This window comes from Thalassophryne amazonica, chromosome 14, assembly GCF_902500255.1.
Source record: "Thalassophryne amazonica chromosome 14, fThaAma1.1, whole genome shotgun sequence".
NCBI classification, from domain to species: Eukaryota; Metazoa; Chordata; class Actinopteri; order Batrachoidiformes; family Batrachoididae; genus Thalassophryne; species Thalassophryne amazonica.
In genome coordinates this window covers 14,055,076-14,072,838 of record NC_047116.1, presented here as the reverse complement: position 1 = coordinate 14,072,838, position 17,763 = coordinate 14,055,076, and the positions used below count along the sequence as shown (strand labels likewise).

The 17,763-nt window shown below is 40.0% G+C and overlaps 1 protein-coding gene across 2 annotated transcripts; it reads right to left on the bottom strand.

Moving 5' to 3' along the window:
• Window positions 1-535: 535 nt before the first annotated feature.
• uchl3 (ubiquitin carboxyl-terminal esterase L3 (ubiquitin thiolesterase)) lies at window positions 536-17,445 on the bottom strand. 2 transcript variants are annotated; one of them, XM_034186921.1, is made up of 9 exons: window positions 17,299-17,445; window positions 17,081-17,092; window positions 13,984-14,112; window positions 13,703-13,859; window positions 8,254-8,339; window positions 1,714-1,761; window positions 1,498-1,573; window positions 1,317-1,375; window positions 536-1,228 (listed from the first exon to the last, which is right to left on the bottom strand). In XM_034186921.1, exons 1-9 carry the CDS (start codon window positions 17,338-17,340, stop codon window positions 1,139-1,141), a joined length of 699 nt encoding a protein of 232 aa, XP_034042812.1. In that variant the 5' UTR covers window positions 17,341-17,445; the 3' UTR covers window positions 536-1,138. The 2 variants fall into 2 exon arrangements, with proteins under 2 accessions (XP_034042812.1, XP_034042813.1); XM_034186922.1 differs by lacking the exon at window positions 536-1,228 and having other exon boundaries at window positions 1,340-1,436; window positions 1,474-1,573.
• Between the last annotated feature and the right edge of the window lie 318 nt (window positions 17,446-17,763).

Below are 17,763 nucleotides of genomic sequence, written 5' to 3'. Positions count from 1 at the left end.
TGGACTCCAGTTAAGCTGTAGAAACATCTCAATGATGATCAGTGGAAACAGGATCCACCCAAGTTCAATTTTGAGCTTCATTGCAAAGGTTGTGAATACTTATGTACATATGATTTATTAGGGTTTTTTTTTTTTTTTTTATCTTTTTCACATTGTCATTATGGGGTATTGTGTGTAGAATGTTGAGAAAAAAAAAAAGAATTTTATCGATTTTGGAATTACTGTATATCAAAATGTGGAAAAAGTGAAGCACTGTGAATACTTTCCAGATGTGCTGTACATGAATGGCCCAGACTGATTTGACACCTGCTGTCCAATATTTTTGGCAAAACTAAGCTAACTAAAACAATAAAAAAAATAAATAAATAAGTAAAGGGATAATCTACGCTTCAACACTCAGAGTTGGTTCACATTTGCATTCAAACCCACCAGGTTGTTACCGTTTACTAACCTGTTTTAACTTTAAAAGTCCAACGTAATAGCCAATGTATTGCTCAATTTATCTGTGTCAGATAAAAGATCCAGGGAAAAAAAATGCTTAGAAATTGGAACTTTATTTGACAGAAATCCTAGTTTTCATTACAAAAACATAGGCACCTTCCACAAACATGTACAATATGACAACCATTTCTTCCTCCGAGGCAGCCTAAAACAGGACGTTGACCCCCCCCACTCCACTCTGCCTCATTAATGCAAACAACAGCATTAGTATTTTCATAGCCATTACAACATCAAACTAAAATGATCATAGTTTGTGAAACATGTTTTCGTAGATCACTGTGTGGATTAGTTGACCAAAATGACGCGTTAACCACCGGATAACATATGGAAAATTTTAAAGTGTCTTTGTCAACAAACAGAGAGAAGAAAAAAAACGTCATGTTATCACGACTGACATATTTCATTGTAATACTGTATTTGCAACAAAGCATTTTAGTTTGAATTTTCCTTAGAACCCTACAAAATTCACAAAAAGTGAAACATTAGAACTATAGTATCCCTGATGTTTTTATTTTCTCAAACTGCAGGCAATACTATTTGTTAAAAATCCTTCTTTTCCAATAAAGTCAGCACTTTGAAAAAATGTTTGGCAGCTGTGTGTTTTTTAAACCCTCCCCCAGCTGGTCGTAAATGAGTCTCAGTCTGAAGCTCTGGAGAGGGCAACGATTGTGAAACGCACCTCCTCGGGGTCACGAGCCATGAACAATTTACAAACCTCAATGGCATCCTGCAGTGACAACAAAAATGAAATTTAAAAACATACGCACATAAGACATCTTTTATGACATCACCTTTGTAATTTCCCGATTTCTTACCTCTAAGAGTGTATCTTGAGTGGTTTTTCCGTGGACAATAGGGAAAGGCTTACGGCCATCTGGGTACAAAAACAAATACAATTTACAAATTCCATACAGTCAGGTGGACTTTAAAGAAGAGCTGATATTGTTGTGACAAATTCTCAACAATTTTTCCAACATATTTTAGTTGATAACTCACCCAGTTCATACAACTGTCCTCCAACATTGACGAAAGCTATAAAATGCAGATTTACTTTATCGTCTAAGCTTGGGGCCTGAGACAGACAAAATAAAAAGTTCATATCCTGATAGACCATGTAACAACATTTACTGTATAGCTTCAGAATTCAAGGAATGCACCGCGACCGACAATCACAAATATCTTCAGGCAAAGGCTTGAAGACGGAATACAAACCTCAGTCTGTCCTTCCTGCGCACTGGATTCATGTGTCACTCGTATACTCTGGAAGACAAAATTGAGAGAACAAAAAATATAGAATTTCTGAGAATGTTCAAAGTCAAAAGTACTTTATTTTTCCGTTGCGTTAAAAAGCATCAGTGCATACACAACAGAACAGACAACATACAAGTGTGACTTGGGTGTGGTTTTAAAATGACTTAAAATTAAAACAAAAAAATGCATATAAACAGATCAACTTTTTGCTTGTTCTTATGGTTTAACGATGTGTCAAAATCCAATGTTGCTACAACAACCTGACAAAAGTTATGGAATGACAGATTTGTTACTTTGTAGCAAATCAAGAAATCACAGATATGACACATACAACAAGTGTTATTCAATAGCAGAACATTTCTGTCTTTGTCAAACAAATTCAAATTGTTCAAGAAGAGGATTATTACGGAATCATAAAAAAAAATAAAAATCATAGTACGATGACGGCCTGAATTATTTGAGGACTTCACTCAGAAAAATTATATTCTCTATCAAGCTGAATCCAACTTTGATGAAGAGCAGCACTGAGGGAGGAATTTAAAAATTCTAAATATCCAAATTTTTTATAGGGCAGCACAATCTCATTTGAACCCTGTGTGATATTGCGGGATGTGACCACTTATGAGGACAGATGGTCCCGTTGTGCAATATATACACAGCATAACTTCACATGGAAAAATGGTGTATGGTTTTGTTTTCGGCTACAATCACTGAAGCAGTCGTGAAAAGGGAAAACGAGGCGAATGGGAGACGTGTCAGTAAGTGTTAGCCTACACAGCTAACCAGAGTGGTTGCATTCTCTCGCCTGCAAAATCACCTCAACATGTTTGTGCTCTAGGTCATAAACAAACCACAACACATGTCCACTTTCCGCCGCATTGTCACTTTTTCACTTTGTTTGAATGTAATTTGCCCAAAAACTGAAAAAGTGCAGTGTTTTTTCCCCAGAAGTAGAGAAATTACGTCCTATTTTCCCCCTTTAGCGCCTGCCCTCAAACGAGTGCCCAATTGGATTGAGATCCAGATTGTTTGCTGGCTGTGTCACGGAGATGGTCCGTCGTTCCTGAAGTAAAACTTTAACATTCGTTTTTTGGTAGCAAGATACTGTCACGTTCATAAGGACTGTTTCAGAGTCAGGGTACACAGGTATGTGTCACTGGAAACAAAAGAATCAAAGTGGCTACTTTGGTCAAGTTATTCATCCGTATCTATCTGCTAACTCGGGTACTTAAATGCCCAAAGTTGCAGACCTGTCAGATGTTTGCATACATATTTCAAGATTGAAAACAACAACTACAACTTTTCCGGAGAGGACCTTTTTTTTGTTTTTTTACTAAGACAATAGTTGTGTAAATTACACAGCCTAATATTAGTGCAATCTGATCAATCAGGGTGATCACGCCTGATTAATGCGCTGTTTAAACATTTAAAGTGCAGTGGCTGTCTGTGAACACCACACTGACAGATCACACAGCACATCATTCTGATCACAGTCGACTGGCGCTTTAAAAGTTTAATTCATCACAGCGTTTCATTATTCAGGTCAGTGATGACCTGATAAGGTCTGATCAGCAGCCGGCGCTTAAAGAGTCACAGCTCTCCATTCATTCACGACAGCGTTTTCCACAACCAGTACACTCATCAGCATTCTGTACACAATGAAAATGGCCCACCAAGATAAAAAATAAAATAAAATAATGTTTTATTACTCTGTTTCTGACTCGCACCACATGGTGCAGTATTGACCAGAACCACTGGGTGTAAACGGGGCTGTCGGCAGACGCTGGCTAATCATCAAGGTGTTTATGACAGCTGCATTAATTTGTTAGACGTACGACAGCGTACACCCAAGTTTTTGAAACGGCCAGCATACGTAGGCTAAATCGTAAAGGTGTGGCAGAGCCTTTACAAAGAACATTTTCTAATGATTTACACATCACACAGAAATGCTCAGTACAAACAAACAAACACACTGACTGGCAGGCTGTTCCACATTTGAAAAACTAAACACTAACTTTCCAAACTCAAGTCATACGTTTTACAGAATCAATAGATAGATTATCTCCTATCCAATCTAGCTTTATCTATAGAGCACTTTTTAAAAAACGTTTATCAAAGTGCCGTACAACAGCAAAACAGAACAATAAAACACCAATAAATACAGACAAAAGGACAGGATAAGAGAGGCAACTGTACAAAAACAATCAATTAATCTGCATCAAAAGAGAGGGAATAAAAATGTGTTTTTAAAAGACTTTTATAAAAGGGTGTGGGGGGCCAACCTGACATGTAGAGGGAGCTCATTCCAAATGTCTCGGAGCTACAATAAAAACAAACAACAAAAAAACAAAGCATGGTTGCTCCTAGTTTTAAGTTGTGTTTTGGGGAAGACTAAAAGCGGCTAATCCATAGACCTAAGTGACCTCGATGGAACACATGGCTCCAACAGATCGGACATGGTTGTTGCGGACCCATGAAGAGACTTAAAAAAAAAACCCCCCAAAAAAACACAATCTTACAATGAATCCTAAAAGAAACCGGAAGCCAGTGTATGGATGCAAGAACAGGAGGCAAAATGATCTGTGCAACATATTCATTAAAATAAGACAAAAATTTAACAATTAATTAGGCATTAAAACAGTTGCTGTGAAAGACTGGACACTACATCCTGCACATGGCAACCAATCTGGAAACTGCACAAACAGTTGAGTACGCAGTGTGCTGTGCACCCCTCCAGTCACATGCTATGGAGCTGCCTCGGCCCCTGGATGGCAACCACCCAGGCAGACAAGCGGCCCATCCCCATCTCTCTAAAGTAGGCATCTATGTGCTGCAGCCATGTAAAACATGCTGGTGTCCTCAGCCTCAACAGTCCTCTCAACAGTGAAACACCTGCCTGCTGGATCATAAGTCTCATCTGAGGCTCCCCAAACCACAGCTTGTTTCATTTGTTAGACTCTGCTTGTTTCAGCAGAGTTGTAGTCTTACACACCTCTCTGCAGCTTCTCTCCCCCTGCCATCCCCTCATTACCCCATCCCCGTAGAGACGGTGCCTGCTCCCAGACTACCAATAACCAGCAAAAGTCTATTTAAGCATAAAAATTCAAAAAGAAAAAATAATATAGCGCCTTCAACTGCACCACAGACTAAAACAGTTAAATGTGGTCTATTAAACATTAGGTCTCTCTCTTCTAAGTCCCTGTTGGTAAATGATATAATAATTGATCAACATATTGATTTATTCTGCCTTACAGAAACCTGGTTACAGCAGGATGAATATGTTAGTTTAAATGAGTCAACACCCCCGAGTCACACTAACTGTCAGAATGCTCGTAGCACGGGTCGGGGCGGAGGATTAGCAGCAATCTTCCATTCCAGCTTATTAATTAATCAAAAACCCAGACAGAGCTTTAATTCATTTGAAAGCTTGACTCTTAGTCTTGTCCATCCAAATTGGAAGTCCCAAAAACCAGTTTTATTTGTTATTATCTATCGTCCACCTGGTCGTTACTGTGAGTTTCTCTGTGAATTTTCAGACCTTTTGTCTGACTTAGTGCTTAGCTCAGATAATTATAGTGGGCGATTTTAACATCCACACAGATGCTGAGAATGACAGCCTCAACACTGCATTTAATCTATTATTAGACTCTATTGTCTTTGCTCAAAAAGTAAATGAGTCCACCCACCACTTTAATCATATCTTAGATCTTGTTCTGACTTATGGTATGGAAATAGAAGGCTTAACAGTATTCCCTGAAAACTCCCTTCTGTCTGATCATTTCTTAATAACATTTACATTTACTCTGATGGACTACCCAGCAGTGGGGAATAAGTTTCATTACACTAGAAGTCTTTCAGAAAGCGCTGTAACTAGGTTTAAGGATATGATTCCTTCTTTATGTTCTCTAATGCCATATACCAACACAGTGCAGAGTAGCTACCTAAACTCTGTAAGTGAGATAGAGTATCTCGTCAATAGTTTTACATCCTCATTGAAGACAACTTTGGATGCTTTAGCTCCTCTAAAAAAAGAGCGCTTTAAATCAAAAGTGCCTGACTCCGTGGTATAACTCACAAACTCGTAGCTTAAAGCAGATAACCCGTAAGTTGGAGAGGAAATGGCGTCTCACTAATTTAGAAGATCTTCACTTAGCCTGGAAAAAGAGTCTGTTGCTCTATAAAAAAGCCCTCCGTAAAGCTAGGACATCTTTCTACTCATCACTAATTGAAGAAAATAAGAACAACCCCAGGTTTCTTTTCAGCACTGTAGCCAGGCTGACAAAGAGTCAGAGCTCTATTGAGCCGAGTATTCCTTTAACTTTAACTAGTAATGACTTCATGACTTTCTTTGCTAACAAAATTTTAACTATTAGAGAAAAAATTACTCATAACCATCCCAAAGACATATCGTTATCTTTGGCTGCTTTCAGTGATGCCGGTATTTGGTTAGACTCTTTCTCTCCGATTGTTCTGTCTGAGTTATTTTCATTAGTTACTTCATCCAAACCATCAACATGTTTATTAGACCCCATTCCTACCAGGCTGCTCAAGGAAGCCCTACCATTATTTAATGCTTCGATCTTAAATATGATCAATCTATCTTTGTTAGTTGGCTATGTACCACAGGCTTTTAAGGTGGCAGTAATTAAACCATTACTTAAAAAGCCATCACTTGACCCAGCTATCTTAGCTAATTATAGGACAATCTCCAACCTTCCTTTTCTCTCAAAAATTCTTGAAAGGGTAGTTGTAAAACAGCTAACTGATCATCTGCAGAGGAATGGTCTATTTGAAGAGTTTCAGTCAGGTTTTAGAATTCATCATAGTACAGAAACAGCATTAGTGAAGGTTACAAATGATCTTCTTATGGCCTCGGACAGTGGACTCATCTCTGTGCTTGTTCTGTTAGACCTCAGTGCTGCTTTTGATACTGTTGACCATAAAATTTTATTACAGAGATTAGAGCATGCCATAGGTATTAAAGGCACTGCGCTGCGGTGGTTTGAATCATATTTGTCTAATAGATTACAATTTGTTCATGTAAATGGGGAATCTTCTTCACAGACTAAAGTTAATTATGGAGTTCCACAAGGTTCTGTGCTAGGACCAATTTTATTCACTTTATACATGCTTCCCTTAGGCAGTATTATTAGACGGTATTGCTTAAATTTTCATTGTTACGCAGATGATACCCAGCTTTATCTATCCATGAAGCCAGAGGACACACACCAATTAGCTAAACTGCAGGATTGTCTTACAGACATAAAGACATGGATGACCTCTAATTTCCTGCTTTTAAACTCAGATAAAACTGAAGTTATTGTACTTGGCCCCACAAATCTTAGAAACATGGTGTCTATCCAGATCCTTACTGTGGATGGCATTACCCTGACCTCTAGTAATACTGTGAGAAATCTTGGAGTCATTTTTGATCAGGATATGTCATTCAAAGCGCATATTAAACAAATATGTAGGACTGCTTTTTTGCATTTACGCAATATCTCTAAAATCAGAAAGGTCTTGTCTCAGAGTGATGCTGAAAAACTAATTCATGCATTTATTTCCTCTAGGCTGGACTATTGTAATTCATTATTATCAGGTTGTCCTAAAAGTTCCCTAAAAAGCCTTCAGTTAATTCAAAATGCTGCAGCTAGAGTACTGATAGGGACTAGAAGGAGAGAGCATATCTCACCCATATTGGCCTCCTGTTAATTCTAGAATACAATTTAAAATTCTTCTTCTTACTTATAAGGTTTTGAATAATCAGGTCCCATCTTATCTTAGGGACCTCGTAGTACCATATCACCCCAATAGAGCGCTTCGCTCTCAGACTGCAGGCTTACTTGTAGTTCCTAGGGTTTGTAAGAGTAGAATGGGAGGCAGAGCCTTCAGCTTTCAGGCTCCTCTCCTGTGGAACCAGCTCCCAATTCAGATCAGGGAGACAGACACCCTCTCTACTTTTAAGATTAGGCTTAAAACTTTCCTTTTTGCTAAAGCTTATAGTTAGGGCTGGATCAGGTGACCCTGAACCATCCCTTAGTTATGCTGCTATAGACGTAGACTGCTGAGGGGTTCCCATGATGCACTGTTTCTTTCTCTTTTTGCTCTGTCTGCACCACTCTGCATTTAATCATTAGTGATCGATCTCTGCTCCCCTCCACAGCATGTCTTTTTCCTGGTTCTCTCCCTCAGCCCCAACCAGTCCCAGCAGAAGACTGCCCCTCCCTGAGCCTGGTTCTGCTGGAGGTTTCTTCCTGTTAAAAGGGAGTTTTTCCTTCCCACTGTAGCCAAGTGCTTGCTCACAGGGGGTCGTTTTGACCGTTGGGGTTTTACATAATTATTGTATGGCCTTGCCTTACAATATAAAGCGCCTTGGGGCAACTGTTTGTTGTGATTTGGCGCTATATAAAAAAATTGATTGATTGATTGGAACCCCCAAAGAAGCCATGTCTTCAGGGTCCCACAGTCTATCTATGCACCATAGTTTGACATACTTCTTACCTCATCTTTTTCCAGGAAGGCAGCCTTTTCTTCTGGACTCATTTTACAGGTTTGTTGAATAAACTTCTTAAGAGGAGACTCAGGTTCTGAAAAAGGACAGCATCAAGTACAATTTTACAAAACTGTCTGTATGTTGAGAGTCTGTATTTTAGTTTAGCAGCATGTCTGATAACTTTTTTCATGTTTCTTAATACACTCAACAAAAATATAAACGCAACACTTTTGGTTTTGCTCCCATTTTGTATGAGATGAACTCAAAGATCTAAAACTTTTTCACATACACAATATCACCATTTCCCTCAAATATTGTTCACAAACCAGTCTAAATCTGTGATAGTGAGCACTTCTCCTTTGCTGAGATAATCCATCCCACCTCACAGGTGTGCCATATCAAGATGCTGATTAGACACCATGATTAGTGCACAGGTGTGCCTTAGACTGTGCACAATAAAAGGCCACTCTGAAAGGTGCAGTTTTATTGGGTGGGATACCAGTCAGTATCTGGTGTGACCACCATTTGCCTCATGCAGTGCAACACATCTCCTTCGCATAGAGTTGATCAGGTTGTCAATTGTGGCCTGTGGAATGTTGGTCCACTCCTCTTCAATGGCTGTGCGAAGTTGCTGGATATTGGCAGGAACTGGTACACGCTGTCGTATACGCCGGTCCAGAGCATCCCAAACATGCTCAATGGGTGACATGTCCGGTGAGTATGCCGGCCATGCAAGAACTGGGACATTTTCAGCTTCCAAGAATTGTGTACAGATCCTTGCAACATGGGGCCGTGCATTATCCTGCTGCAACACGAGGTGATGTTCTTGGATGTATGGCACAACAATGGGCCTCAGGATCTCGTCACGGTATCTCTGTACATTCAAAATGCCATCAATAAAATGCACCTGTGTTCTTCGTCCATAACAGACGCCTGCCCATACCATAACCCCACCGCCACCATGGGCCACTCGATCCACAACATTGACATCAGAAAACCGCTCACCCACACGATGCCACACACGCTGTCTGCCATCTGCCCTGAACAGTGTGAACCGGGATTCATCCGTGAAGAGAACACCTCTCCAACGTGCCAAACACCAGCGAATGTGAGCATTTGCCCACTCAAGTCGGTTACGACGATGAACTGGAGTCAGGTCAAGACCCCGATGAGGACGACGAGCATGCAGAGGACCTTCCCTGAGATGGTTTCTGACAGTTTGTGCAGAAATTCTTTGGTTATGCAAACCGATTGTTTCAGCAGCTGTCCGAGTGGCTGGTCTCAGACGATCTTGGAGGTGAACATGCTGGATGTGGAGGTCCTGGGCTGGTGTGGTTACACGTGGTCTGCGGTTTTGAGACTGGTTGGATGTACTGCCAAATTCTCTGAAACACTTTTGGAGACAGCTTATGGTAGAGAAATGAACATTCAATACACGAGCAACAGCTCTGGTTGACATTCCTGCTGTCAGCATGCCAATTGCATGCTCCCTCAAATCTTGCAACATCTGTGGCATTGTGCTGTGTGATAAAACTGCACCTTTCAGAGTGGCCTTTTATTGTGGGCAGTCTAAGGCACACCTGTGCACTAATCATGATGTCTAATCAGCATCTTGGTATGGCACACCTGTGAGGTGGGATGGATTATCTCAGCAAAGGAGAAGTGCTCACTATCACAGATTTAGACTGGTTTGTGAACAATATTTGAGAGAAATGGTGATATTGTGTATGTGGAAAAAGTTTTAGATCTTTGAGTTCATCTCATACAACATGGGAGCAAAACCAAAAGTGTTGCGTTTATATTTTTGTTGAGTGTATGATGATAGCACTGCAGCTGATAATTGGAGCTTTCTAGCTTCAAATGTCTCTGCATCGATAGCAAAATAACCTGGAATGTTATTTCAGACTAAATCAAAATCAAATCAATTTTATTTATATAGCGCCAAATCACAACAAACAGTTGCCCCAAGGCGCTTTATATTGTAAGGCAAAGCCATACAATAATTACGGAAAAACCCCAACGGTCAAAACGACCCCCTGTGAGCAAGCACATGGCGACAGTGGGAAGGAAAAACTCCCTTTTAACAGGAAGAAACCTCCAGCAGAACCAGGCTCAGGGAGGGGCAGTCTTCTGCTGGGACTGGTTGGGGCTGAGGGAGAGAACCAGGAAAAAGACATGCTGTGGAGGGGAGCAGAGATCAATCACTAATGATTAAATGCAGAGTGGTGCAGACAGCGCAAAAAGAGAAAGAAACACTCAGTGCATCATGGGAACCCCCCAGCAGTCTAAGTCTATAACAGCATAACTAAGGGATGGTTCAGGGTCACCTGATCCAGCCCTAACTATAAGCTTTAGCAAAAAGGAAAGTTTTAAGCCTAATCTTAAAAGTAGAGAGGGTGTCTGTCTCCCTGATCCGAATTGGGAGCTGGTTCCAGAGGAGAGGAGCCTGAAAGCTGAAGGCTCTGCCTCCCATTCTACTCTTACAAACCCTAGGAACTACATGTAAGCCTGCAGTCTGAGAGCGAAGCGCTCTATTGGGGTGATATGGTACTATGAGGTCCCTAAGATAAGATGGGACCTGATTATTCAAAACCTTATAAGTAAGAAGAAGAATTTTAAATTCTATTCTAGAATTAACAGGAAGCCAATGAAGAGAGGCCAATATGGGTGAAATATGCTCTCTCCTTCTAGTCCCTGTCAGTACTCTAGCTGCAGCATTTTGAGTTAACTGAAGGCTTTTCAGGGAACTTTTAGGACAACCTGATAATAATGAATTACAATAGTCCAGCCGACAGGAAATAAATGCATGAATTAGTTTTTCAGCATCAGTCTGAGACAAGACCTTTCTAATTTTAGAGATATTGCGCAAATGCAAAAAAGCAGTCCTACATATTTGTTTAATATGACATATCCTGATCAAAAATGACTCCAAGATTTCTCACAGTATTACTAGAGGTCAGGGTAATGCCATCCAGAGTAAGGATCTGGTTAGACACCATGTTTCTAAGATTTGTGGGGCCAAGTACAATAACTTCAGTTTTATCTGAGTTTAAAAGCAGGAAATTAGAGGTCATCCATGTCTTAATGTCTGTAAGACAATCCTGCAGTTTAGCTAATTGGTGTGTGTCCTCTGGCTTCATGGATAGATAAAGCTGGGTATCATCTGCGTAACAATGAAAATTTAAGCAATGCTGTCTAATACTGCCTAAGGGAAGCATGTATAAAGTGAATAAAATTGGTCCTAGCACAGAACCTTGTGGAACTCCATAATTAACCTTAGTCTGTGAAGAAGATTCCCCATTTACATGAATAAATTGTAATCTATTAAATAAATATGATTCAAACCACCGCAGCGCAGTGCCTTTAATACCTATGGCATGCTCTAATCTCTGTAATAAAATTTTATGGTCAACAGTATCAAAAGCAGCACTGAGGTCTAACAGAACAAATACAGAGATGAGTCCACTCTCTGAGGCCATAAGAAGATCATTTGTAACCTTCACTAATGCTGTTTCTGTACTATGATGAATTCTAAATCCTGACTGAAACTCGTCAAATAGACCATTCCTCTGCAGATGATCAGTTAGCTGTTTTACAACTACCCTTTCAAGAATTTTTGAGAGAAAAGGAAGGTTGGAGATTGTCCTATAATTAGCTAAGATAGCTGGGTCAAGTGATGACTTTTTAAGTAATGGTTTAATTACTGCCACCTTAAAAGCCTGTGGTACATAGCCAACTAATAAAGATAGATTGATCATATTTAAGATCGAAGCATTAATTAATGGTAGGGCTTCCTTGAGCAGCCTGGTAGGAATGGGGTCTAATAGACATGTTGATGGTTTGGAGGAAGTAACTAATGAAAATAACTCAGACAGAACAATCGGAGAGAAAGAGTCTAACCAAATACCGGCATCACTGAAAGCAGCCAAAGAGAACGATATGTCTTTGGGATGGTTATGAGTAATTTTTTCTCTAATAGTTAAAATTTTATTAGCAAAGAAAGTCATGAAGTCATTACTAGTTAAAGTTAAAGGAATACCCGGCTCAATAGAGCTCTGACTCAGTCAGCCTGGCTACAGTGCTGAAAAGAAACCTGGGGTTGTTCTTATTTTCTTCAATTAGTAATGAGTAGTAAGATATCCTAGCTTTACGGAGGGCTTTTTTATAGAGCAACAGACTCTTTTTCCAGGCCAAGTGAAGATCTTCTAAATTAGTGAGACGCCATTTCCTCTCCAACTTACGGGTTATCTGCTTTAAGCTACGAGTTTGTGAGTTATACCAAGGAGTCAGGCACTTCTGATTTAAGGGTCTTTTTCAGAGGAGCTACAGCATCCAAAGTTGTCATCAATGAGGATATAAAACTATTGACGAGATAATCTATCTCACTCACAGAGTTCAGGTAGCTACTCTGCCCTGTGTTGGTATATGGCAATGGAGAACATAAAGAAGGAATCATATCCTTAAACCTAGTTACAGCGCCTTCTGAAAGGCTTCTAGTGTAATGAAACTTATTCCCCACTGCTGGGTAGTCCATCAGAGTAAATGTAAATGTTATTAAGAAATGATCACACAGAAGGGGGTTTTCAGGGAATACTGTTAAGTCTTCAATTTCCATACCATAAGTCAGAACAAGATCTAAGGTATGATTAAAGTGGTGGGTGGACTCATTTACATTTTGAGCAAAGCCAATCGAGTCTAACAATAGATTAAATGCAGTGTTGAGGCTGTCATTCTCAGCAGCTGTGTGGATGTTAAAATCGCCCACTATAATTATCTTATCTGAGCTAAGCACTAAGTCAGACAAAAGGTCCGAAAATTCACAGAGAAACTCACAGTAATGACCAGGTGGACGATAGATAACAACAAATAAAACTGGTTTTTGGGACTTCCAATTTGGATGGACAAGACTAAGAGTCAAGCTTTCAAATGAATTAAAGCTCTGTCTGGGTTTTTGATTAATTAATAAGCTGGAATGGAAGATTGCTGCTAATCCTCCGCCTCAGCCCGTGCTACAAGCGTTCTGGCAGTTAGTGTGACTCGGGGGTGTTGACTCATTTAAACTAACATATTCATCCTGCTGTAACCAGGTTTCTGTAAGGCAGAATAAATCAATATGTTGATCAATTATTATATCATTTACTAACAGGGACTTAGAAGAGAGAGATCTAATGTTTAATAGACCACATTTAACTGTTTTAGTCTGTGGTGCAGTTGAAGGTGCTATATTATTTTATCTTTTTGAATTTTTATGCTTAAATAGATTTTTTTCTGGTTATTGGTGGTCTGGGAGCAGGCACCGTCTCTACGGAGATGGGGTAATGAGGGGATGGCAGGGGGAGAGAAGCTGCAGAGAGGTGTGTAAGACTACAACTCAGACATTTTTAAACCGTCAACACAGATTATTGAATACATGTGCAACCCCCACCTCTGAAAAATTAAATAAAATTCAAAAATCACCAAACTCGAGTTGTTCCTGGTTGTTAGCCACTGCATGAATCAATCCTATTGTTCCACAAGCATTTCCAATTGTTTGTTTGATGAAGTAGACGTCAGGACAGACTTCTTGTCCCTGAATCTTAATTTTCTCTTCCTCTTCTTGCTTGAATATCTCATACTGGACAAAATGAGGAAACAATAAAGAAATGTCAACTCTTGATTGAAACCACGAGTTGTGTAGTTCCCATATGCACACTGTAGAGACATACATTATAATGCAGTGGCACAGAAGAACAAAGTACCTTCTCCGTCACAGGGAAAAGTAGCAGCACTGCACACACAGGCCTGGGCACCATGCTGAGAAGCTCTGGGTCTAGTCCATATACATCTCCAAATTGCCAAGTTGGAATCATACCCAAGCAATGAAGAAACTACAATACATTTGAGTTAAACATGTGAAAACAATAAGATACTGCTCAATATTAACCTGAAATTATGTGTTGAAACAACGTCTATGGATAAATTAAATCAAGTCACAAGTTAATAGGAAAATCCAACAAATTAAATACCTGACCAATGCACTTACCAAAGGGGAGAAGAAAGCTTTTGTTTGCACAGGATATATGAATGATGAAATTAGAAAACTGGTAAGATTGCCACAAGGCTGCTGGTCTCTTAACATCCCCAGTTTTTTCTTAATATTGTACTTTCAGGTCAAAAAAATGCAATATGCTGAACACAATAAAAAAAAAGCAGCAAGTAAATTCAGACAGCCTTAAAAACATTAGAAACTAAACACGCCACAACACATAAAACCAAATGACATTTGTAACCAGTAGAAAAAAAAATTATGCTTCTCTTGAGATATTAAAGCATAAGACTTAAGTTAAACCACAGGCATGTGGATTCAGTATGTGTATGAGTGCAGAACCTGGAGACTGTATGTTTAGAAAGCCCGTCCAGCCATGAACTATAAAAATTCTGAATAAAGTGGAGCCCTACTTTAGATGAGAAACAGAACCACTACTTGCTTTTGTTTGTTTGCTTGTTTATGGATATATTTAGGCCCTTGCTATTGATACGGTATCATACACAAATCATGAATTGTTATTTGTATGGCGCCGTTATTTAAGGTACCAACAGGTCAGCATGGTGGATCAGTGGTTGGCACTCTTCCCACCCATACCCAGTTCCTCTGCAGAGTTGGCATGTTTTCCCCATGTCTGTGTGTGTTTTTCCCAGCTCGGCAATGCGGTTTTCTCCCACTGTCAGAGTATTGTTCTGCTCCTTTCTCTGCCCTTGACAAAGGCAGCATCTCTACATCTGGAGCTGGTCCCCGTGGAGATGGACTGTAGCTCCTGACTGCTCCGAGTGTTCGGATTGTGTCTAACTGTAATTTCGATGGGCTAAATGCAAAGGACAGGTGTTGAATGTATCTATGTACGTACAATGACAATACAGGCCCCATTCTTCTATCAACAGCACTGTTCAAGTCCAATCCAAACTGTAACCGCAAGATTTGAGCTTGAAATTCGTCACTTGCCTATTGTACAGCTTCAGCACCATGATGTCCCTCTTTATCTCGTGACGTCACACCCATTTCTAATCATATGCAATACTGTGAAAAGGAATACGGTACTCTATCAACAAGCACTTTGTATTTTGTTGTTCAGGTTAGAGTTAGTGGAGGTCAGATGTTCCCGGTCTACAGTGAAGTCCTACATACCAAATTACTTCCTTTGAAGAGCCAAAATTAATCTGGATAGATGGTCATGGGCCAAAAAACAAAGTTGATGTTGTGTGAATTACATTACATTTAAATATCTGTATGTATGTATGACTGAAAATTAACATTCAAAAACTAGAATAAAATTTTAAAATAATATAAGCACTCACTCGATCTTGGATAAGCGGTTGAAGATGAGTGTGTGTATAAACACTCTTAGTAGTAGACCTGCATTAAAATAAATGCAGTCAGATCTTTGGACCAAAAAATGAATTATATTTACACATAAGATTCTTCTGAATGTAGTAAAGTAAATCTGCAAGCCCAGATCTGTCATTCAACAGAGAAATCTTCATTTAAAAATGACAAATTTACAGCTAAAATTTAGCCTTCCACAAAACTGTCATCACATCCGGGACGCTGCCGAGACGTCAGGGAAAAGACCCTATCCCAGCATGCATTGCGTGCGCCAATTGTAATTTGTGGATTTACGTCAGTTTGCATCTGCAGCTTTTTCTTGTCTTATACGGAAGGATCTACTTTTTTTAAAACTTCATATTGTCTTGCGGCACGTTTGGTGAGTACACATTTCTTTTATTTGTGCTTGAAAATTATTTTGGGGACTTTTTCATACACCCGTTTGATTGAGTGGTGTCGCATTGAAAATCTACTGTCTTTCGCCTCCGGTGTTACCGTCGTGGGGTACGGAGGTGGGACCCGCAAAGAATCCAAGTCACTAAAAAGATATAAATCTCTCTCAGTGGCCACGGAGCTCTGCGGCTCTGATTACCGAGACGTGTGGCGCTGCGGAGAGTCTGTCCTTGCAGCAACAGGTGTCACCGGCCGCTCCGCATCAAAACAGCGAGCGTAGTCTCTGGACTTTTGCCAAGTTGGCTACACCTCCATTCAGTAGACAGGGACGTGGTGCCGGCTGCACAGCAGCCACGGGGGCGATGTGAGTGGCCCGCTTCAGCGTTTACCGAGACTCGCAGACTCAGTAAGCGCAGCGGAGGCAGAGAGTGAGGCGTCGGGGAAGAACGTCGCCGCTGATCTGAGCGTGCAGAGCTGTATCTCACATTCATTGCAGTTTACTTTTGGATGCTGAAACCAGGACGTGTATAACAGTAACATTACTAACAGATAAAATCAATTTCAATGCGGGATCGGACTGAAGGCGGGAGTGCTCCGTCTTCTGCCGGACATCACTGCAATGACCCGGATGTACAAACAGTTTTCACTGAGGGCCAAATTTTAGCTGCAAATTTGTAATTTTTAAAATTACAAATCTGGGCTTGCAGGTTTACTTTACTGCATTCATAAGGGTCTTACAAATACATATCAGCTATTTCTTTCTGAGATCTGACCACATTTATTTCAATGCAGGTCTACTTTAAACGTGCAGAGACCTTGTCATTTGCCATGGTGGTCCACAACACAGAATGTGGGGGCCAAAAGTGGCCCACGGGCCCCAAATTGAGTATCACCTGATCTAAACCACCTGCTGTATCTTTTGAGATCCAACTGGTAAGGCACAGTTTCGAATGTGCGACTCTCAGCTGCCAGATGGGTTTTATTTCGAACCCTTCATTCATTAACAGCACAGTGTTTTATTTTAGCATCGCTACAGGCCTTGTTCGCCTGGACTTTGACCACTCAAATGAGTGAATACTCACCTTTGACATGACCTGAAACAAAAACAGACAAAAATAAACATGTCAATAGCAGAATTTGTTTTTAAAGTTTCCAAAATAATAATAAAACTGACTGAAGCGTTTGTTCTGTCTCTGCTCACAGTACCCCAGCTAGCTAGCCTTCACATGCTAGCAGTTTTTAATTAAATCCACTAAATCAAAAACAAAATAGACTAAGAAAAAAATACAATAATACCCACTTCTGGATTTGCCTCCAGAGGAAGCCAACGCGGACTGTCCATCTTCTACAGTATTTTCCCTTTTATTTAATCGATCAACAAGAAATATCTGCAAATCCACTTGATAGCTAAAAGTCGCTTCCGCGTCGGAAAAGTGTACTTTAAGTTATTTAAAGGGGTGTTTGCTTATTTATTTATATCACAGAATTACACGGTAATATTTATTTCATCATATAACTAAATTATAATGTATAGTTTGGAGTGACATAACCATTAAAATTCGATACAGCTCAATTTTGGAAGCCTTACTTATAAAAGGTTTAGCTATCCTCAAATACAATCCAACCCCATCAGGTCTGGAGTGGATCATTCCAAGATCATGGGCACGTTCACTGAAGGGAAATCAAAGATAGTTTAAGGGTTAAGATAGAGAACTTGCCTAAAGACCCAAAATATGATGCAAAGTAAGGTAAGAACATATTTCTA